The sequence below is a fragment of the Nerophis ophidion genome, linkage group LG08 (assembly GCF_033978795.1).
Source record: "Nerophis ophidion isolate RoL-2023_Sa linkage group LG08, RoL_Noph_v1.0, whole genome shotgun sequence".
In the NCBI taxonomy this organism is placed as follows: Eukaryota; Metazoa; Chordata; class Actinopteri; order Syngnathiformes; family Syngnathidae; genus Nerophis; species Nerophis ophidion.
In genome coordinates this window covers 16,872,986-16,897,818 of record NC_084618.1, presented here as the reverse complement: position 1 = coordinate 16,897,818, position 24,833 = coordinate 16,872,986, and the positions used below count along the sequence as shown (strand labels likewise).

The 24,833-nt window shown below is 38.5% G+C and overlaps 1 protein-coding gene across 2 annotated transcripts in view; it reads right to left on the bottom strand.

The window, feature by feature from the left end:
* The window catches only part of LOC133557424 (cytotoxic granule associated RNA binding protein TIA1-like), a 28,970-nt gene extending 6,263 nt beyond the window's left edge, over nucleotides 1-22,707 (bottom strand). The window contains exons 1-7 of one of the 2 annotated variants that reach the window (XM_061907874.1): nucleotides 22,440-22,707; nucleotides 14,097-14,193; nucleotides 10,248-10,346; nucleotides 9,516-9,570; nucleotides 9,347-9,434; nucleotides 5,581-5,656; nucleotides 5,393-5,498 (exon numbers count right to left, since the gene is read on the bottom strand). In XM_061907874.1, the coding sequence (XP_061763858.1) occupies nucleotides 5,393-5,498; nucleotides 5,581-5,656; nucleotides 9,347-9,434; nucleotides 9,516-9,570; nucleotides 10,248-10,346; nucleotides 14,097-14,193; nucleotides 22,440-22,465 (547 nt within the window). In that variant the 5' untranslated portion in view covers nucleotides 22,466-22,707. Of the gene's footprint in view, nucleotides 1-5,392; nucleotides 5,499-5,580; nucleotides 5,657-9,346; nucleotides 9,435-9,515; nucleotides 9,571-10,247; nucleotides 10,347-14,087; nucleotides 14,194-22,439 lie in introns of both variants that reach the window. The other variant, XM_061907873.1, reaches the window with a different exon arrangement.
* Between the last annotated feature and the right edge of the window lie 2,126 nt (nucleotides 22,708-24,833).

Sequence of the window (24,833 nt, the reverse complement as noted above, 5' to 3'; positions counted from 1 at the left end):
GTTAGGAATGTCGTAGAGACATAAAACAAAAACCTCTACGTAGGTCTGACACACATTTGAGGTCCTCTCCAAGGTTTCTCATAGTCAGCATTGTCACTGGCGTCCCACTGGGTGTGAGTTTCTCATAGTCAGCATTGTCACTGGCGTCCCACTGGGTGTGAGTTTTCCTTGCCCTTATGTGGGTTCTTCAGAGGATGTCGTAGTCGTAATGGTTTATACAGTCCTTTGAGACATTTGTGATTTAGGGCTATATAAATAAACATTGATTGATTGATTGAACAATGTCCCCACAAAGAAGGATAGCAACCTTTTGAATATTTTCTATTGCTATAACCAAGTAGATGCTGGGAATAGCGCTCAAGGAAGACATGAAACTGCTACAGGAAAATACCAAAGAAACAGGAGAAGTCAACAAAATAGGAGCGCAAGACAAGAAGTAAAACACTACACACAGGAAAACAGCAAAAAAAAAAGTCCAAATAAGTCAGGGTGTGATGTGACAGGTGACAAGAGCTATAGTGATGCATGCTTGGTTATGCTTTAAAGTCATATCCAACAATTGCGACAACGACTTTTTACTGTCAACTGAGTTTCATTTTTTAATGATTTCTGCTTGTGGTGTGCCTCCGGAATATTTCAAAGAAAAGAATGTGCCTTGGTTCAAAAAAGGTCAAAAAACTCTGCCCTGGACAAGGCGCCACCTCATCGTAGGGCCAACACAGATACCGTATTTCCTTGAATTATATGTTATCCGCATGCCTCGTTTTACCGCTGGATCAAACTGGTTTTGCAAAATTATTAGCGCATGCCTCAGTTTACCGCCGGGTCAAACTCGTCACGTCACGAGTGTGTAACACGGGTGGGAAATAAGCCATATTTCCTGTCATGGCATCCCCTCATATTGCCTGCGCCGTTTCCACGTTTAATCTCGCGAGTTTAACACAGGCGCTCACGTGACCCGCTGCAGCCAATGGCGCTCTATATAATCCAGCGGTCCAGATGGCTGCCAGGTCCGATGGCTAAGCCTGGGGACATTTGAAGCCGGTATGTTTTAAAGTTGTCGTTTGTCTGCATATCGTAAAAACAACAACTAATTGTAAACTTATAGGTGCAGACCATCAGGGCCGAGTTGCGATGAGAGAGTGTGGCGATGCTAAGATATTAAGCAGAGTTGGTAAGTGAATTTGTTTGCCAATAGTAGCTACTAGCCGTACCCATGTATTTTCTATGGGCGGTTAGCATCGGGTTTTAATCCCGTTTCCTCCAATGTTTCTGATCCGATTGAATTTATTTTTATGTAGAGTTTTTATTTCGGGTACTTACATACGGTGACTGAGTGTTGTGGCGTTTTAAGGCCATCTGCATTTTTTTATGCTACATATTAACTGTTCTGAAGGTTTGCATACTTATGTAATTGTTCCTTTAGTTCTACAAATAAAAGATCGTTTCTGTTAAGGGTTTAATTATTATTATTTATTTCTATTTCATGTGTGTTGTTTGGAAAGGTAAAATGTGTTTAAGTTGTTTAACCGTTGCTATGGCTTCGGTTGCTATGGTTTCCGGTGGCTATGGTTACGGGCAGTTCCGTTTCCGCCGGCACGCTTAAGTGTTGAAAGAGCTCCGGCATTAACAAGCAACGTAGTGTCGGTAATACCACACGGGAGATAGTTCACCACGATTGCAGTTCAGAGAAATAACCACAGTAAGCTTCCTATTTCAGTGTGTTATAAGTGACAGTTTTAAAGTTTAGGACGTTTGGGCACTCACGTTGCCAGTAGATGGGACGGGTGTGCTAACCGCAGCTCGCACGTGTGTTTGTTTGCTGCACAGTGACTTCACGAACGGCAGGTTTAGTCACGTGTTAGTTAAGTTTGTTAAAGAGACCCTCTCCCCTGGGACTGTTTACTATTTGGAGAGCGAGTGTGGAACATTATAAAGAGTTTAGTTGTGTGCTATCGTGACTAGATTGCTACGAGGGAAGTGGACAGCGCAAGTAGGGGAGGTAGCGTGTGAGTGGGGACAAGTGTATGAGTGTAATTAATGTGTTTATTATTGTCTGGTTATTGTATGTTTATGTAATGTATATAGTAAATTGTTCAACTATATGAGCCGTCCCCTCTCACTCTCTCTTAGACTTGATTTATTGGGTAAATAGTGAATAATTGGAGCATCCCCCCAAGGTAAAATACAGTCCTTTACAGGCTCCCGTACATTAACGTTTTATTTATTAAATGTGCTTTTCATGGTGGTATCCTTACATCACACTCAAATTTATAAGTGCAGGCCTAAATTTACCGCATGCCTTTGGTAAGCGCCGGAGTGAGAAGAGGTTTTAAAATTATTAGCGCATGCTTACTTTTACCGCATGCCTTTGGTAAGCGCCGGAGTGAGAAAAGGTTTCAAATTATTAGCACCCTGACGGCAATTCAAGGAAAATACGGTAGACAACATTCACACTCAGACCATAAAATACAAATATATTCTGAAAACAGCATGCTAACTTTTTTTTTAAAGCTCATTTTACAGTCGTACACAACAGTCAAAACTTGCTTACTGTTAGCAGCTCATGTTAACACAAATCGCTTATGTTAGCATGCTTACTTTTTCAAAAGGTAATTATGCAACCGTACACCTCAGTTATTAGTTGGTATATAAGTCATGCTAAGTTCTTTTTTCAGCCGAACATTTTAGTCATACGATAAATAAACTTTTAGCATGCTATCATGCTGATATTAACATGCTTTTTATTTTTTTTTATGTAGATAATATTTTGCAGCAATAGACTTCAGAGTCATATTACTTAGTAGACAAACTTTTTTAGCAATTTTTCAGTGGAACACCTTAGAAATAGATAACTTATTACTTGACATATGCTAACTGTGCGCATGCTTTAGTTAGCACGTTGACTTTTTTGGCAAATTATGCAGCCCGTACACCTCAGTCATAACTTGGTACTGACACATGCTAACTTTTTAAAATAGTTTTAGTCGTGCATCTCAGTCAAAACTTGGTATTTGACCAATGCTCATGTTAACACCAATTGCTTACATTTGGAAACTAACATGAACATGCTAACTTTTTTTTAACTAATTATGCAGCTGTAAACCTGAGTCATGACTTGGGTATTTAACTCATGCTAACTGTTAACATAAAAACACTTTTTTCAGCCAAACAACTTGGTATTTGACATATGCAAACTGTTAGCATACTGTCATGATAATATTAACGAGCTAACTTTTTTTTAGCTAATATTTTACAGCAGTACACTGCAGTCATATTGCTTAGTAGTTGACACATGCTAACTGTAAGACAAACTTTTTTTTTTTAAAGTATTTTTCAGTCAAACAATTTAAAATCATACACAACTTTGTATTCAACATATGCTAACTGTAAGCATGCAAATGTTAGCACATTTACTTTTTTGGCGAATTTTGCAGCTGTATACCTCAATCATAGCTTGGTACTTGACACACGCTAATGATTTTAACTAATTTTAAGGCCGTACGCCTCAGTCAAAACTTGGTATTTGACACAAGCTTACAGTTAGCATGCTCATGTTAACACAAATCGCTTATGTTAGCATGCTAACTATTTTTAAAGCTAATTATGCAGCTGTACACCTCAAAGTCTTGACTTGGTATTTAACTCATGCGAACTGTTAACATACAATTTTTTCAGCCAGACATTTTAGCCACAGAACTTGGTACTTGACATATGCAAACTGTTAACATGCTAACTTTTTTTTTTTTTTTGTGCAAATTTTGCAACAGTACACCTCAGAGTCATATTACTTAGTAGATTACACAAGCTTACGCTACGGCAATTCTATTTTTATCCAATTACCTTAGAACAGGGGTCACCAACGCGGCGCCCGCGGGCACCAGGTAGCCCGTAAGGACCAGATGAGTAGCCTGCTTGCCTGTTCTAAAAATAGCTCAAATAGCAGCACTTACCAGTGAACTGCCTCTATTTTTTTAAATTTGATTTATTTACTAGCAAGCTGGTCTCGCTCTGCTCGACATTTTTAATTCTAAGAGAAACAAAACTCAGAATTTGAAAATCCAAGAAAATATTTTAAAGACTTGGTCTTCACTTGTTTGAATAAATTCATTCATTTTTTTTTACTTTGCTTCTTATAACTTTCAGAAAGACAATTTTAGAGTAAAAATACAACCTTAAATTTTTGGGGGAGATTTTTAAACACATATACCTTTTTACCTTTTAAATTCTTTTCTCTTCTTTCCTGACAATTTAAATCAATGTTCAAGTAAATTTATTTTTTTATTGTAAAGAATAATAAATACATTTTAATTTAATTCTTCATTTTAGCTTCTGTTTTTTCGACCAAGAATATTTGTGAAATATTTCTTCAAACTTATTATGATTAAAATTCAAAAAAATTATTCTGGCAAATCTAGAAAATCTTTAGAATCAAATTTAAATCTTATTTCAAAGTCTTTTGAATTTCTTTTAAAAATGTTGTTCTGGAAAATCTAGAAGAAATAATGATTTGTTTTTGTTAGAAATATAGCTTGGTCCAATTTGTTATATATTCTAACAAAGTGCAGATTGGATTTTAACCTTTTTAAAACATGTCATCAAAATTGTAAAATTAATCTTAATCAGGAAAAATTACTAGTGATGTTCCAAAAATTATTTTTTAATTTTTTTTTTCAAAAAGATTCAAATTAGCTAGTTTTTCTCTTCATTTTTTTCGGTTGAATTTTGAATTTTAAAGAGTCGAAATTGAGGAAAAATTATGTTTCAAAATTTCATTATTTTTTTCGTGTTTTCTCCTCTTTTAAACTGTTGAATTTAGTGTTTTTTTCCATCTTTTATTCTCTAAAGAAAACCTTCCGTAAAAGGAAAACAAACGTACGACGGACAGAAATACTCATGTTTTTATATATATAGATTTATTTATTAAAGGTAAATTGAGCAAATTGGCTATTTCTGGCAATCTTTTTAAGTGTGTATCAAACTGGTAGCCCTTCGCATTAATCAGTACCCAAGAAGTAGCTCTTGCTTTCAAAAAGGTTGCTGACCCCTGCCTTGGAATCATATAACTTAGTACTTGACATAAGCTAACCATAAGCATGCCAACATTAACACGTTTACTTTTTTGGCAAATTTTGTAGCCGTACACCTCACAGTCCTGACTTGGTACTTGACACATAACGTTTTAGCTACTTTTACAGCCAAACACCTCAAAATCCAAAAACTTGATACATGCTAACATAAGCATGCTAACTTTTTTTGGGGTCAATTTTACAGCCCTACAACTCAGTCATACAACTTGCTACTTGATACATGCTGTTAGCATGGTAACTTTGTGTCAGGCATGCCTGCCGACTCGCCTAGGGGGTGCGAGGGCCCGTATTTATCTTCTTACTTTCATTGGTAGATTTGGGCGTGGGCTTCCGTGTGGCCCAGTTGGTCCTGATATGTCTTCCTCCCAGCCACTGGCCCCCCATCTGCTGGATGGCATTCCAGGCGTCCTGAACAACAGCGACATAGCATGTCAAGTCGGCAACTTTCCTGTCAGTTTTAAAACCTGGGACGCGCCGGCCGCACGCTCACCCATTTGTTGAAGAAGGACACGAAGCCGTAGCCTTTGGACTTGCCGGTGGCCACGTCTTTCACCACCCGACAATCCCTGTGGATGGACACAAAAACACCGTTACACAGCTGCGACTGTCGCCGAGAACATGACGTGTGGAAGCGCAATGTTTGCGGTCTTCCTCTGCGACAGTGACAAAGTCTTACACTATGGACGCCACGTTTGTTTACAATGAGCACCAAGGGAGTTTACATTATACTACAACTTTTTTATTGTATTATCGGTTATTGGAGATATTTTTAAACGTACTTGGATATATCATGATCGGCTAGAGGTCAAGAATATTTTAGTTGTCTTAATCCTTCTTCGTTGGGACATTGTCGATTGTCACGTCATGTTCGGATGTACATTGTGGACGCCGTCTTTGCTCCACAGTAAGTCTTTGCTGTCGTCCAGCATTCTGTTTGTGTTTACTTTCGTTCTGCATAGCCTTCCCTAAGCTTCTATGCCTTTTCTTAGGGACACTCACCTTTTGTTTATTTTTTATTTAAGCATTAGACACCTTTTTACCTGCACACTGCCTCCCGCTGTTTCCGACACCTACAAAGCAATTAGCTACCGGCTGCCACCTACTGACATGGAAGATTATTACGCAGTTACTCTGCCGAGCTCTAGACCAGTGTTTTTCAACCTTATTTCAGCCAAGGCACATTTTTTGCATTGAAAAAATGCGGAGGCACACCATCAGTAGAAATCACTAAAAACGAAACTCAACTTGACAGTAAAAAGTTGTGATCACAATTGTTGGATATGACTTTAAACCACAACCAAGCATGCATCGATATAGTTCTTGTCTCAAAGTAGGTGTACTGTCACCACCTGTCACGTCACACCCTGACTTATTTTCCCTTTTTTTGCAGTTTTCCTGTGTGTAGTGGCCTTTTCTCTCTTTTTTTGGTATTTTCCTGTAGCAGTTTGTCTTCTTTTGTGCAATATTTCCTGCATCTACTTTGTTTCAGCAACCAAGAATATTTCAGTTGTTTTTATCCTTCTTTGTGGGGACATTGTTGATTGTCACGTCATGTTTGGATATACATTGTGGACGCCCTCTTTGCTCCACAGTAAGTCTTTGCTGTCGTCCAGCATTCTGTTTTTGCTTGCTTTGTAGCCAGTTCAGTTTTACTTTTGTTCTGCATAGCCCTACCTAAGCTTCAATTACTTTTCTTAGGGACACTCACCTTTTGTTTATTTTTGATTTAAGCAATAGACACCTTTTTACCTGCACACTGCCTCCCGCTGTTTCCGACACCTACAAAGTAATTAGCTACCGGCTGCCACCTACTGATATGGAAGAGTATTACAAGGTTACTCTGCCGAGCTCAACAACAACACATCATTTGCAGACTATAATTAGTGGTTTGCAAAAAATATTTTTACCCCAAATAAGTGAAATTAGATCATCTCCCATGGCACACCAGACTGTATCTCACGGCACACAGTGGTTGAAAAACACTGGTGTAGACCACAAGTCTTTTACATTTAAAAAAATATATATATTATGACCCATTTAATGCGGCTTTACCCTGAAAATAGACCTGAATAGACCCGCTCATCTGCAGTGCGCCTTTTAGTCCGGTGCGAAAATATTGTAATACTAACTAATAATAAAATGTATTTTTAAATGTACGTACCGTATTTTTCGGATTATAAATCGCTCCGGAGTATACGTCGCACCGGCCGAAAATGCATAATAAAGAAGGAAAAAAACACGTATACGTCGCACTGGAGTATAAGTCGCATTTTTGGGGGAAATGTATTTGATAAAACCCAACACCAAGAATAGACATTTGAAAGGCAATTTAAAATAAATAAAGAATAGTGAACAACAGGCTGAGTAAGTATACGTTATATGAGGCATAAATAACCAACTGAGAAGGTGCCTGGTATGTTAACCTAACATATTATGGTAAGACTCATTCAAATAACTATAACATATTAAGTTAAAGTACCAATGGTTGTCACACACATATAGAACATGCTATACGTTTACCAAACAATCTGTCACTCCTAATCGATAAATCCTATGAAATCTTCTTCCTCGATGTCGCTTCTAAACAACTCTGCCAACTCCAAAGGTATGCCCCGCTTCCTCTTGTCGTTTTCTGCTGCATATTTCACTACATCCAGCTTGTAATCTGCAGTACATGATTTCCTTTTCGGTACCATTTTTGTTCGGCCATTCTCAGTTTTTATAAATTACCGCCAACGATGAAATTATCCATTTTAATAGCTACGGCAGTAACATATTGCAGTTAGCATCCCATGACCCACAATGCACTTCTGCCATGACCCTCCCCCACTGAATACTTATTGGTTGACGTGTGTGTGACGATTGCTAACATTTTCTTCGTCTCTTCCGCAAATGAGATAAATAATATTACCGTATTTCCTTGAATTTCCGCCGGGCATATAGTACGCGCCTGCCTAGAATTACTGCCGGGTCAAACTCGTTTCGCAAAATAATTACCGCATGCTTAGCATTACCGCCGGCTCAGGATTAATGCCGGGTCAAACTTGTTTCGCAAAATATTATTTTTATTAGTGCATGTCTAGACTTTCCGCCGGGTCAAACACGTCACGTCACGAGTGACACTTCACCTGTCATTTACAAAATGGAGGAGGCTGATTTCAATCATTTGAAATCGCATAAAGGTAACAAGATTAAGAGCTATTTAGTAGGATTTAAGGTCCAAGCTATTGAATATGCTAAAAAGAACAGTAAGCAGCTATGTTTTATTAATATAAAGTTAAAGTACCAATGATTGTCACACACACACACACTAGGTGTGGCGAAATGATTCTCTGCATTTGACCCATCACCCTTGATCACCCCCTGGGAGGTGAGGAGTACCATAGCTACGTGTGTCAAATATGAGTCATTAAATGACTCCCGCCTCCTGGTGGTAGAGGGCGCTAGTGATCCTTCTTGCGACTACTCGGCTGCAGAAGAAGTGACAACAAGCAGCAAGAGTGAGCAGCGATCGTTTATTTTTTCCTCTCACTTGCACTTTTAACATGGAGGATTACATATCTAAAATAAAACAGTTTTCTAAACTGGAATTTCAATCGAAACAGGAAGTAATAAAGCAAGATCTCCATCGAGACGGAGAGACTTTTAAAACTGAAGAAAAATAAGGAAGACTTCTATAAACAAGTTATCGATGCTTTTGAACAGACCGAGTTGCACATGGACTTCATTCATAAGTAAAGGTATGACCATAATGGTTTTTTAATTAAATGTGCTTTTCATGATGGTATCCTTACATCAACCTCAAATGTATAATAAGCGCAGGCCTAGATTTACCACATGCCTTTGGTAAGCGCCGGAGTGAGAAGAGGTTTTAAAATAATTATCGCATGCCTTTGGTAAGCGCCGGAGTGAGAAGAGGTTTTAAAATAATTAGCGCATGCCTTTGGTAAACCCCGGAGTGAGAAGAGGTTTTAAATTAATTAGCGCCCCGGCGGCAATTCAAGGAAATAAGGTATTTGATTTTTTTACGGTAATGTGTTAATAATTCCATACATAAGTCGCTCCGGAGTATATGTCGCACCCCCGGCCAAACTATGAAAAAAACTGCGACTTATAGTTCGAAAATACGGTATACATTTTTTAGCCTTTTTAAAGAAAATCAAACAGCAAATTATTGGATGACATCATGGTGACCACGCTCATAACCACAGGTAACTTGGCAGTTCCGTATTAATTAATCAGCAGGACACACTTACGATATCTTCCCAAAAGGACCGAATGCAGCTTTTATGTCGTCTGTGGTGATTTCAGGACTCAGGTCTCCGACAAAGACATGGAAGTGACCTACAAGACATTGTTGGTGAACAATCCGGGGGAAAAAAAAAAAACACACTGATGACGTGTTGTGTGTTTAATGACACGTACTGCTGGTGTCCTTTTTTTGGCTGGTCGGCGTCGTTGCCCAGTTGACTTTGACTTCCTGTGGAGAAACAACGTGCAGACAGCGCAGATGAGAGGTGGGCGAGGGGTTTGTGGCGTTGATTAGACCACTTGACACACACACACCAATTTTACTTTCTATTTGGTGATTTAAAAGATTTCTTTCAATGGTGGTGCCTTCTGTTCAGCCACTAATTTATCTGACTTTTTTTTTTTTTTACACTAAACACAGTAAATAAAATACAGAGGAGAATATATATTTTAATAAAAAGGGATAAAGGTTTCTCCTTCATGATTAAATCAGGAAAAATGTCAGTGAAAATTTGGATTAAAACTGAAGGAAGTAAGGTCCAAATAACAAGGGACTTACAAACAAGTGATTTTTACGAACTTGTTATACTCCTCAAATGGTCCTTCAATACCTGTTGAGGATAGAATATTTTCAACTGAATGGATCGTTCTAGAATTGGAACTCTTAATGTGGAAATAAAGTTATTAAAAGAAAGTAATAGAAGTAAAAAAAAACACACCAATAAAAGGGACAGAAAAGCATCATCACATGACATTTAACAGACGCCTTCGCCCGATGTAAATCCACAACACAACCCTTGAACTGACAATGATTCCATTTTGTTTGCTTCCGGAGACTCTTTCCGGGAAACCCCGCCCACCCAGCGTCGGTCACACTGGCCTCGCCCGGGAGATAGGACAGCTTACCTTACCCAGAATTTTCCGACCGTTCATAGCCGCAATGGTGGCCATGGCGTGTCTATGCTCATAGAATTCCACAAAGCAGTACGGGTCGTGACCTGCTGTCTGGGGTGGACGAGAAACAAACAAACAAACACATAAAAACATGTTAGCATGGTCGCCTGGAGGGCTGGGCGATTTAGCCTTTTTTTAATATCTTGATATTTTTAGGCCATATCTTGATGCACTATATATATATATATATACACACACACATATATATATATATATATATATATATATATATATATATGTCTGGATATTTTGCCTTAGCCTTAAATGAACACTTGATGCATATAATCCCAGCAGTATGATGATTCTATGTGCCTACATTAAAACATTCTTCTTCATACTGCATTAATACATGCTACTTTTAAACTTTCATGCAGAGAGGGAAATCACAACCAAAAGTGTATTTATTAAACAGTTATCAAGCAGGGGCACAAACATTCATGTCATTTCAAAAACAGAAAGTGCAAGATTGTCAGAGACATTTTAAAACAAGCCTTGAGTGCACTTTTGTGCATGATGTCACTAAGATGCAGAGGTGGGTAGAGTAGCCAGAAATTGTACTCAAGTAAGAGTACTGTTACTTTAGAGATTTATTACTCAAGTAAGGAGTAGTCACCCAAATATTTACTTAAGTAAAAAGTATGTTGTGAAAAAACTATTCAAGTACTGAGTAACTAATGAGTAACCGGTTTGTTTAATGATGACAGCAACAAGTAATGCACAAAAACATAAAAATAGCAATTAACAAATTCAGAGCCAGGAATATCTCTTAAGCAATAATATATATTAAATAATATATATTTGGTTGTACACTGTATTGAAAAAAAATTTCAAAATGAATTTTACCTTTGCAAGCTCAATATACTATTGGCTAAGTTTTATATTCATAAATGTAAGTTTCTCTTTACCCGACCTGTTTTTTGTGCCTTTAAAAAAGATTTAGAACTCTACATTGAAACACTCTACCTCTAACAACCAAAAAGCTGTGAAAACTATGATGCTGTGTTACAAATTTAAGTTATTTACTGAGATTGAGTGAGCCTATGGCTTTGCATTTTGTTGATTTTATATATATATATATATATATATATATATATATACACATACATATATATATATATATATTTTTTTTTGGCATTCTATTTTAGTTACTTTGAAATTACAACCCCCTGGCGCTGTTTTGTACGGTTTTTATACTGTTTTTGTATTTACTTTGATTATTATTTTCAACTGTTTGTAAATGTTGAAATTTACAAATAAAGGTTTAAAAAAAAAGTGCAGTTAATCATTTAACCACCTGGTTCTGTTCGATTGGTGAGTCAAACGTCACCAGTGACTGCATTTGATTGGTGAAACGGAGTCAAATGTCATCAGTGACTGCATTTGATTGGTGAAACGCAGGCATGTGATAGATCATACTTTGAAGGTCTGTCTGACAAACCAAACAAACAAAGCGTGCATTAACTGATCGATAAAAATCAGTAGCGAGTAGCGAGCTGAAAGCTAGATTAATGGAGCGGAGTAAAAGAAGCGTTTTTTCTCTATAAATATACTCAAGTAAAAGTAAAAGTATGTTGCATTAAAACTACCCTTAGAAGTAGAATTTATCCCAAAAGTTACTAAAGTAGATGTAACGGAGTAAATGTAGCGCGTTACTACCCACCTCTGGCGGGGCATCACAACGAAATTAGGCGTAATAATGGGTTAATTCCACGTATCGGTTGATATCGGTATCGGTAATTAAGAGTTGGACAATATCGGCAAAAATGCTATTATCGGACATCTCTAATTTAAACAGATTCTCACAATGTATTATGTGGTACAATATTTATAATGAACATTTTTTGTAGCAGGTTACAGGTCAGAAAAGCCTATTCTGGTTGCATGGAGATGGCCTAAAAACACATTTTAAAATATGTTTGTATAAAAAAGAAACTATATACATTTTTTCAAATTGATTTTGGAAAATTATGAATCGATTTAGAATTGGGATATATAAGTATGGTGATTCGGATGTGAATCTATTATTTTGTGAACTCCTGATAAATATAAAATACATCAATAATAAATAAAATCTATCCAACTTTTTTAAAACTTCCGATACCAATATTGGCGCATTGACCGATACCAATGTTTAAACCATATCAGCATGACCCATATTTAGTATTTTGTAGTGTGGAAATAACCGATAGTGTTTATAATATATAATAATAATGCAAGTAACCATTTAAAAGGATATACACTATTATTTCTCATTACTGTAGAATCGCTGACCCTTGTACTGTAATTGGAAGGTAAAAAACTTGGTAAAACTAAATAAAACAAAAAAATAAACGGACTAATTTCTTTAAGCTAAAATTGTACTTAAATATGGGACACATTAAAGTACATTTCTCCCAACTGGAAAAAATCTTTTGAGACTTCTTCCACTCGCGTCCTTGCACGCTACATCGCCACAACAAAGATGACGGAGAGAAGACGCTGACGAAGGTGAGCCACGTAAGTAAGACCGCCCACAAAACGGCGCACCCTGAAGGGACTGTCAGAAAGCGGCTTGAAGATTATCTGTAAAACATCATCTATGCCACATTTTGACCAAAGAACCACTATTACATGTTATGTAGACCACAAAGAAGTATTTTATTTTTCTAAAAAAATAATACTAATATGACCCCTTTAATGCGCCCTATAATCTGGTGCGCCTTTTGGAAGAAAATAGACCTAATTAGACCCGCTCAATGGCAGTGCGCCCTGTTGGGGACGGCGTGGCGCAGTGGGAGAGTGGCCGTGCACAACCCGAGGGTCACTGGTTCAAATCCCACCTAGAACCAACCTCGTCACGTCCGTTGTGTCCTGAGCAAGACACTTCACCCTTGCTCCTGATGGGTGCTGGTTGGCGCCTTGCATGGCAGCTCCCTCCATCAGTGTGTGAATGTTTGTGTGAATGGGTAAATGTGGAAGTAGTGTCAAAGCGCTTTGAGTACCTTGAAGGTAGAAAAGCGCTATACAAGTACAACCCATTTACCATTTATCTGGTGCACCTTTAGATGAAAATAGACCTGAATAGACGCGCTCATCAGCAGTGCGCTTTATAATCCGGTACATCGGGGCATGGTATTTGTTAGAATGACTGGATCTAAGTTATGTGTTTCAATGAGTTCCCGGCGAGCAGACAAAAGCTGTCTTTGATCCTACCAAGTTTCCACTGTGTAGGGTGGAAGCAACACGAAGGTGTTCTGATTCTTTGATGTATTGTAAACCCCAGGAAGATTTTGTCTTGACCCGAGATCTACAAAGCAGAGAGAAAGCAGAACGGCACCTCTTCTTCGAACTGTTTCACGACCTCTTCTTTGAACTGTTTTATGACCCTTTCTTGAAACTGTTTTGCAACCAAAGGCGGCGACTGTTTACGTCCCCCGTCCCTTTAGAAACAGCTGTTGCCATGTAAAAAGGGAAAGTCCACATTAAAGATGAGGCGGACGATCTTTCGTCAGGAGCGTAGGACGACACTGTACAAGCGTACAGTGTCTACACGTTTCTCCTCATTGAGCCAAATTTAATTCTGTCTCTTTTTAATTCCTTGCTTCTTGTCTTGTTTAATACATGTCATCAGTGTTTGAACCTGACAGTATTCATTGGAGGGGAGACCATTATTTGAAGAAATACAGTATTTACCGCCGCTCAAAAATCAAAATCTTGTCATTATAGCTCAATATCTGCCAGTAAGATTACTTTACGAGAAACATTTTTAATTTCAGAGGCTAATTAGAGTAAAAAATGCACAAATTGACTCACTGAACTCACATCCACAATCATTTTACAGCTCTTGCAGGGTCCGATCTGGCCAAACAGCTCCAGGATGAGGGCTTCTGTCACATCCCGCGACAGGTTCCCCACGTACCTGTGCACAAAGACGTCAAGTATTGGCCAAATAACCCCAACAAATAGGAGGTAGAAGATGTTCAACACTGGAAATGGCATAGTTAGTGGAACGAAATATATAAGACAAACATATCTTCGATTTTACTTGAGTTGATCTTCCTGCTCGTGTGGTTTAAACATAGCAACATGCTAATATAAACCAGGAAATAGTTAGCCTTCTGTTATGTAAAGCAGTGGTCCCCAACCACCGGTACGTGACGCATTTGCTACCAGACTGGAGAGAAACATTAATTTATAAAGGACTGCACTTTCTCCGACTTAACTTTGGCCTGTCCCACCAGACCAGGGGTGTCAAACTAGTTTTCAGTGAGGAGGGCCACGCCGCCGTCATGGCTGCCAATAGAGGGCCACTTGTAACAGTAAATAATTAACAAATTTGTCTATGAATTAAAATATTTTACGTTTAGAGTAAAAAAAAAAATATGCTGATTTCACCGCTGTTTTTTACAGAAAAAACTGGCAGCTTAGTTGCCAGTAAAATAAATGGTGTTTTTTATTATAATTTTTTACAACAAATCGAAATACGGTACCGCTGTTTATTTTTATTTTGGCAACTCAGATGCCAGTTTTTTACCATAATAAAGTGTGGTACCAAAAAAATCATCAACCATGGATTTTACAGTAAAAAAAACTGACATCTCAGTTGACAGAGTTTCACTCTAAAAAAAACAAACATTGGTCATTTTTCCCCCCAACTTACTGTGTGTATATATATATATATATATATATATATATATATATATATATATATTAGGGGTGGGCAAATGCGTTAATTATGAGTTAACTCATCAATCTATTAACGCCGACAATTATTTTATCGCACATTTGCGTATGTTGTTTACATGCTTTTATTTTGTTAACGCCTTTTCTTAACAAGATGGCGTCGCCCGGCGTCGAGGGGCTCTTGGTAAAGATGGAACATTTGGCAAAAATACCGGACAATTCTGCAAATTTCATGGCTGGCTTACAGCGTGGTCACTCCGGGATCACTAACGACCGCCAGACAATTCTGAATGTGGATAGATCGGGCCGTTTTGGACAGAATGACGCGTGCTTGCTAGACCGGCTAGCTAGCATGGGAATACTTTGCCGGCTACATCCAGCGGCCTGTGAAGCAGCGGAATACATGTGTTGTCTGTCTATTTATGAATAATGCAGACCAGGAGTGTTGGCTGAGTTCTTAACTTTTACTTTCAGTGCGTGCATATCACAACATACAAGATGCCGTCATGGCGACACAACCTATACCGGGCTACCGCGCATGCTCGTCACTCCTGTTGCATGCTGGGTAGGGTAGTTATTATATTCCCTGGCTCATAACATCATAATATAGTACCATGTACATGCGTTCAGTTTATCAAAGCACCAAGCAAACAATCGGAAAATTCCCATCATATCACTTCCTAGATATGGTCATAATTATTTTAAGTGCACTACGCAGAATAAACACAACATTATTAATATTGCTACTACCGATAATTTGATCAAAAATTCCCTAAAACAGCCCACTACCTATAATATAGGTTTTTTAAACATAAGATCCCTGATAAAAAAATTGTTTCTGCTGTTACCTCAGAAATTGCCTGTTCAGATGTTATGATTGTGGCTCAGAGATTTGTATGTAGATTATATTTATTTTCCATAACAAACAGGATAACTTAAATACCCTGGCAGTGGTAGTAATAAGCTTAAATGTTTGTATTTACATTTTTTGAGTTGATTTTCATAAAATATGCTATTTAACTGCTACTGTTTAACAAGTACTGATTTAAATTGTGTTTGCACAACAAATGTTTTGGCGCTTTTGTTCATGTGGGGGACTATTCCAATAAAGGTGCCCTACACACTACTTTTGAATTCATTATTGGGCTTTGCGTATACAATGCAGTTAATCGCGATTAATCAGAGAAATAGTGCAATTAACTTCGATTAAAATTTGTAATCGTTGCCCAGCCCTAATATATATATATATATATACATATATATATGTATGTATTATATGCTGTAAAAATACTCCCTTAATTTTACAGTAAACTGTATTGGTCATTTTTATAGCGTACAATTTGATGGATAACTTGCTTTGAATTCATAAGTTAAGCAGATGTTTAAGTATTTATTTGGATTTTGACCAACGAAGTTAGATCATATTGTCTCCCTGTAATGTTTGTCTGATGTTGAATGGGATTTTGCTGAAAATCTTAATTTCCCATCGGGAATCATTAAAGTACTTCTGATTCTAATAATGTTTCTTGCAATATTGGACACTATTTTTTCCCCCTGTCAAAATACAAAAATAACCTAATACCTTTAGTGAGAAAATAAGAAAGTAGAGAAAGAAAAAAATAAAGTATTTTATTGAAACATTATTTCCATGCTTTTGTCGGCCATATAAAATGACATGGAGGGCCAAATCTGGTCCGCGGGCCTTGAGTTTGACACCTGTGCACTAGACACACCAATGAGTTTGTTTATAGATGTACAATATAACTCCTCATAGGAAGTCGCCATTTGTTATAACTTTGTGACATGATACAATGCACATTAATGAACATAACTTCATAACCGTAAGTCTTTGCTGTGGTCCAGCATTCTGTTTTTGTTTACTTTGCGGCCAGTTCTGTTTTAATTTCGTTCCGCATAGCCTTCCCTAAGCTTCGATGCATTTTCTTAGGGGCACTCACCTTTTGTTTATTTGTTGTTTAAGCTTTCGATACCTTTTTACCTGCACACTGCCTCCCACTGTTCCCGACATCTACAAGGCAATGAGCTACCGGCTGCCACCTACTGATATGGAAGAGTATTACACGTAGGGCTGGGCGATATACACGATATATCGCGGGTTTGTCTCTGTGCGATATAGAAAATGACTATATCATAATATTCGAGTATACGTTTTCACGAAGTTGCTTTTAGCTGCGGGCATTACACTTCAGCCTCTTCTCACTCTTTCCTGTCTCTCCTCACAGACAAGCAGGCGCACATTCTTACATACGTCACATACTGTCACGTCATATACGTATACTCCCTCGCCCAACAGAGAGGTAGCAGACTGGGCTACGTTAGCTGCTAACGTAGCCGTACGAGTGGGAATACGAGAGAAAGAAGGCGCGGATCTGGTAACAAATAAAGGAAGACTTAATACCCAATAAAAACAGAAGGGGATCCATCTTCTGGCGGTGGTTCGGCTTCAAGTGGGAATATGTCGAACAGACAACCGTAATTTGTCAAGTGTGGGGAAAAAGCGTTGCTATAAAAATTAGCAATACTGCCAATATGCCATCTCTGGGTTGGGGAGGAGACCCTGCCCCAAGTGGAGGAGTTCAAGTACCTAGGAGTCTTGTTCACGAGTGAGGGAAGAGTGGATCGTGAGGTCGACAGGCGGATCGGTGCGGCGTCTTCAGTAATGCGGACGTTGTACCGATCCGTTGTGGTAAAGAAGGAGCTGAGCCGGAAGGCAAAGCTCTCAATTTACCGGTCGATCTACGTTCCCATCCTCACCTATGGTCATGAGCTGTGGGTCATGACCGAAAGGATAAGATCACGGGTACAAGCGGCCGAAATGAGTTTCCTCCGCCGTGTGGCGGGTCTCTCCCTGAGAGATAGGGTGAGAAGCTCTGTCATCTGGGAGGAACTCAAAGTAAAGCCACTGCTCCTCCACATCGAGAGGAGCCAGATGAGGTGGTTCGGGCATCTGGTCAGGATGCTACCCGAACGCCTCCCTAGGGAGGTGTTTAGGGCACGTCCAACCGGTAGGAGGCCACGGGGAAGACCCAGGACACGTTGGGAAGACTACGTCTCCCGGCTGGCCTGGGAACGCCTCGGGATCCCCCGGGAAGAGCTAGACAAAGTGGCTGGGGAGAGGAAAGTCTGGGTTTCCCTGCGTAGGCTGTTGCCCCCGCGACCCGACCTCGGATAAGTGGAAGATGATGGATGGATGGATGGATGCTAATATGTAGCATCGTTTTAAAAGTCACTCGCTAGAGAATTTCATAACGTTCGTCGTAACCCACCACATAGTGAAGGACGAATACTATTTGATTTTCTATCATGCAGCTCATTTTTATTTGACACTTAAAATGTCTCTGACAATCTTGCACTTTATGTTTTGGAAATGTCTTGAATGTTTGTGCCACTGCTTAATAACTTTAATTAATACACTTTTGGTCAATTGACTTAGTTGTGATTTCCCTCTCTGCATGAAAAGTTTAAAAGTAACATATGAATGCAGTATGAAGGAGAATGTTTTAATGCAGACACATAGAATCATCATACTGCTGTGATTATATGCATCAAGTGTTCATTCAAGGCCAAGGAAAAATATCGTAATATATATCGTATATTGCGATATGGCCTAAAGATATTGCGATATCAAAAAAAGGCCATATCGCCCAGCCCTAATTACACGGTTACTCTGCCAAGCTCAACAACAACAACACATAATTTGCAGACTTTAATTAGTGGTTTGCAAAAAATATTTTTAACCCAAATAGGTGAAATTAGATAATCTCCCACGGCACGCCAGACTGTGTCTTACAGCAGTGTTGTTCAACCTTTTTTGATCCAAGGCCCATTTTTTTCATTGAAAAAATGAAGAGGCACACCACCAGCAGAAAATATCCGATACTGACGCTAAAAAGTTGTCGCCGTAATTGTTGGTTATAGCTATAAACCCTAACCAAGCTTGCATCAATATAGCTCTTGTCTCAAAGTAGGCGTATTGTCACCACCTGTCACATCACACCCTGACTTATTTTGAGCTTTTTGGTGTCTTCCTGTGTCGATCGACAGGCGGATCGGTGCGGCGTAATGCGGACGTTGTATCGATCCGTTGTGGTGAAGAAGGAGCTGAGCCGGAAGGCAAAGCTCTCAACTTACCGGTCAATCGACGTTCCCATCCTCACCTATGGTCATGAGCTTTGGATCATGACCGAAAGGTTAAGATCACAGGCACAAGCGGCCAAAATGAGTTTCCTCCGCCGGGTGGCGGGGCTCTCCCTTAGAGATCAATCAATCAATGTTCATTTATATAGCCCTAAATCACTAGTGTCTCAAAGGTCTGCACAAACCACAACACAAACCATTACGACATCCTCGGTAGGCCCACATAAGGGCAAGGAAAACTCACACCCAGTGGGACGTCGGTGACAATGATGACCCAGTGGGACGTTGGTGACAATGAGGACTATGAGAACCTTGGAGAGGACCAGATATGTGGGCAACCCCCACCCCCTCTAGGGGACAGGGTGAAAAGCTCTGTCATCCGGGAGGAACTCAAAGTATATCCGCTTCTCCACCAAATCGAGAAGAGACAGATGAGGTGGTTCGGGGATCTGGTCAGGATGCCACCGGAACGCCTCCCGAGCGAGGTGTTTAGGGCACGTCCAACCGGTAGGAGGCCACAGGGAAGACTATGTCTCCCGGCTGGCCTGGGAACGCCTCGGGATCCCCCGGGAGGAGCTGGACGAAGTGGCTGGGGAGAGGGAAGTCTGGGCTTCCCTGCTTAGGCTGCTGCCCCCGTGACCCGACCTCGGATAAGCGGAAGAAGACGGATGTCCACAAAATATCTAGCTGTCAACACTGAATATTGCATTGTTGCATTTCTTTTGTTGAAGTACTATTCAATAAATATATCTATAAAGGATTTTTGAATTGTTGCTATGTTTGTCTTGGTTTAACTCTTATCTTACTGATAGGATGCAGTGCGTCTCCCATAACAATGTGACCTCGGACTACGTTAAGGTAACGTGTGGAGTTCCCCAGGGTTCGGTCCTTGGCCCTGCACTCTTCAGCATCTACATGCTGCCGCTAGGTGACATCATACGCAAATACGGTGTTAGCTTTCACTGCTATGCTGATGACACCCAACTCTACATGCCCCTAAAGCTGACCAACACGCTGGATTGTAGTCAGCTGGAGGAGTGTCTTAATGAAATTAAACAATGGATGTCCGCTAACTTTTTGCAACTCAACGCCAAAAAAACGGAAATGCTGATTATCGGTCCTGCTAGACACAGACCTCTATTTAATAATACAACTCTAACATTTGACAACCAAACAATTAAACAAGGCGACTCGGTAAAGAATCTGGGTATTATCTTCCACCCAACTCTCTCCTTTGAGTCACACATTAAAAGCGTTACTAAAACGGCCTTCTTTCATCTCCGTAATATCGCTAAAATTTGCTCCATTCTGTCCACCGAAGACGCTGAGATCATTATCCATGCGTTTGTTACGTCTCGCCTCGATTACTGTAACATATTATTTTCGTGTCTCCCCACGTCTAGCATTAAAAGATTACTCTAGCCCAGGGGTGCCCATTACGTCGATCGCGATCGACTGGTCGATCTCGGAGGGTGTGTCAGTCGATCTCAAGCCAGGCATTAAAAAATAGACATAAAAATGAGCAATCATCAATCATACCAAGACTTCACTTTCGTCAGTTGTTTGACATTCTCGGCACACGAGGATCTTGTGAGATGACGCTGGCTGCTGCGAGTTCATATTTAAGAGAAAAATCACTAACAGGGCGGATGCAGAGAAACACATTTTATTTCTAGAGACTCCGTACCTACTGTCAAAACTCTAAAGACCGACTGCACAGTTCCTGTCTTCACCATAAAAGACCTGTTTCATCCTGCCTGTGCTAACAAAATAAGAGTCTCAGAAAGCTAGCGTGCACAATCTAGCAAGCTACGGAGTTTGATGCCAATGTATTACTCCCCCGCCCTCAGCGACCACTTTCTCACTTGTTTGCCCACCCGCACACTCACCTGCTGCCAGACATTAAAGGGCCACACACATATGCTACTCTCATAACAAAGTGTTTAAAAACGAGTATGCAAGTTGGACAAATGAGATGCCAAATCCAACCACTTTCATGTGGTATTGGACAGAAAGGAGGACTTTTTTTTTTCCTCCATTTGAAAATGTGGACGTTATCAGCACCACTGTCTAATTCCAATCAATGCTAGTCATCAGAATCCAATACACCAACTTATATTCTTGTCTTCATGAAAGAAAGGAATCTATGTGTGTTAAACATGCTTGTATTATCATTAAACACCATTAACTTGTTAACAAAAATGTATTTTTCATAAATAAATAAATATAAATTATAAATAGGAATGAGGTAGATCTCCTTGACTTGGTCAATTGAAAAGTAGCTCGCCTGCAGAAAAAGTGTGAGCGCCCCTGCTCTAGCCTTTAAATAGACTCCCTTTTTAGACCAGTTGATCTACCGTTTCTTTTCTTTTTCTTCTATGTCCCACTCTCCCTTGTGGAAGGGGTCCGGTCCGATCCGGAGGCCATGTACTGCTTGCCCGTGTATCGGCTGGGGACATCTCTGCGCTGCTGATCCGCCTCCGCTTGGGATGGTTTCCTGCTGGCTCCGCTGTGAACAGGACTCTCGCTGTTGTGTTGGATCCGCTTTGGACTGGACTCTCGCGACTGTGTTGGATCCATTATAGATTGAACTTTCACAGTATCATGTTAGACCCGCTCGACATACATTGCTTTCCTCCTCTCCAAGGTTCTCATAGTCCTCATTGTCACCGACGTCCCACTGGGTGTGAGTTTTCCTTGCCCTTATGTGGGCCTACCGAGGATGTCGTAGTGGTTTGTGCAGCCCTTTGAGACACTAGTGATTTAGGGCTATATAAGTGATTGATTGATATGTTTAGAATATGTTAAAAAAATCTCAAGTACCCCCCATTTGAGAACCACTGCACTGGCCTACATTAAACCGGGTTGGGGACCACTGATGTAATAGATTTAGATGTAATATTTCCCCAGGAGAATGGGATTCAAAGAAGGACATTTATGGGCCTAAAACTCGATTTTCAGGGATTAATTGCTCGCAGGAGCCTTGTGCGAAAATGACTCATTTCCTTGTTTTGCTGCTCATTAGCCGCAATAGCTCACAAGTTGAATAAAAAAAAACGTGTGGCGTTGGCTCTTCCGTCTCGTTCTGCTCACTTTGATGACAACAAAGAGAATTATTGTTGGTGGAAAATGAAGGAAAAAACACTTTTTTTCCGAAATTAGCTTGCTAGCATTCGACACTTAGCTCGATGTGGCGAATTATAGCCGGATTGGAAATTCACTCGCTTCAACGTAGGAAATAGATAACGGAGATGTATTTAAAGTAAATAAAGGACATTAACTGTTTATTGTAAGTGTTTATAGTGCGAAAAGAAACACACTCACAGCGTTTTAGACTGGTCATCGTCCATCCTGGCCGAGTACGTGTCGCAACCGCGGGGAGCTAATCCACGAGCGTCGCGGGCACACACCGACCCCTCCGGTTCTTTTTGTGGCGTTTCTTTTGTTTGTTTAAATGTGGTGCAGTAGGAGCCGTGATGCCGCCGCCGCTGCCGCCGCTGCCGCCGCCGAGGGAAGCTCCTGAGCGAACAATGGAGAAATGGGCAGCCGACAAAGATGGCGGAGCGGCCGAGGCTGGTGTCAAAGCGCGCATGCGCGACCCTTGAGCAAGATAACAAACAAGAAAAAAAAAAAGAGGAACTTCTTGGACATGAATGAAGATTCGGAATTATGAAATGAAAAAAGTCAAAATGATGATATGAAAAGATATCAAATCTAAATTATGAGTTAAAAATGTATAATTATGAGGTTAAAAAAAGTCATAATTGTGAGATAATACATTTAAATTGTGAGTCGAGAGAGCCGAATAATGGTGAAACAAAGTCAAAATGATGAGATAAGAGTAGAAATTATTATATAAAATGTAAAAATTATGAAATACAAGTGAGATTTAAAAAATAAAAAAAGTCATGATTATGGGACAAAAATCGAAGTCGAAATAATGAAGTAAAAAGTCATAATTATGAGACAAAAAGTCCTGTTTATGAAATATAAAGTCGAATATATGAGATTGAAAGTCCAAATTCAAAAAGTCATGATTATGAGATATAAAATCTAAATCATGAGTTAAAAATATATAATTATGAGGTAAAAAAGTCATAATTGTGAGATAATACGTTTAAATTGTGAGTCGAGAGAGCCGAATAATGGTGAAATAAAGTCAAAATTATGAGATAAGAATCAAAAATTATGATATAAAATGTAAAAATTCTGAAATACAAGTGAGATTTTTAAAAAAAAGTTATAATTATGGGACAAAAATCGAAATCATGAGATAAAAAGTCGAAATAATGAAGTAAAAAGTCATAATTATGAGACAAAAAGTCCTGTTTATGAAATATAAAGTCAAATATATGAGATACAAAGTCATAATTTAAAAAGTCATGATTATGAGATATAAAATCTAGATGAGATATAAAATCTAAATTATGAGTTAAAAATGTATAATTATGAGGTGAAAAAGACATAATTTTGAGATAATACATTTAAATTGTGAGGCCAGAGCCGAATAAAGGTGAAACAAAGTCAAAATTATGAGTTAAGAGTCGAAATTATGATATAAAATGTAAAAATTCTGAAATACAAGAGAGATTAAAAAAAAAAAAGTTATAATTATGGGACAAAAATCGAAGTCGAAATAATGAAGTAAAAAGTCATAATTATGAGACAAAAAGTCCTGTTTATGAAATATAAAGTCGAATATATGAGATAGAAAGTCATAATTCAAAAAGTCATGATTATGAGATATAAAATCTAAATTATGAGTTAAAAATGTATAATTATGAGGTAAAAAAAAAAAGTAATAATTGTGAGATAATACATTTAAATTGTGAGTCGAGAGACCCGGATAATGGTGAAAAAAGTCCAAATTATGAGATAAGAGTCGAAATTATGATATAAAATGTAAAAATTCTGAAATACAAGTGAGATTTTAAAAAAAAGAGTCATAATTATGGGACAACAATCGAAATCATGAGATATAAAAAATCGAAATCATGAGATAAAAAGTCAAAATAATGAAGTAAAAGGTCATAATTATGAGATAAAAAGTCATGTTTATGAAATATAAAGTCGAATTTATGAAATAAAAAGTCATAATTTTGAGCTAAAAAGGGTCAACATTGTGAGAAGGAACATCGAAACAAATAAATAAAGCCATAATTATGAGATAAAAATCTAGATTTGGAGATAAATCATAATTGTGAGAATAAAACATTGAAATGATGAGCTAAGAATGTCGAAATGATCAAATTAAGTCATAATAATGAGATAAAGTTACAATTATGAAATAAAAAAGTCAAAATGATGATATAAAAAGTAATAATTATGAGATAGAAAATCGAGATGAGATGTTAAAATGTATAATTGAGGTAAAAAGTCATAATTGTGAGATCATTTCTTTTAAATTGTGAGGCAAGAAAACCGAAAATGGTGAAACAAAGTCAAAATTATGAGATAAGAGTCGAAATTATGATATAAAAGGTAAAAATTCTGAAATACAAGTGAGATTTAAAAAAAAAAGTCATAATTATGGGATGAAAATCGAAATCATGAGATATAAAAAATCGAAATCATGAGATAAAAAGTCGAAACAATGAAGCAAAAAGTCATAATTATGAGATAAAAAGTCTGTTTATGGAATATAAAGTCGAATATATGAGATAGAAAGTCCTAATTTAAAGTCATGATTATGAGATATAAAATCTAGATGATATATAA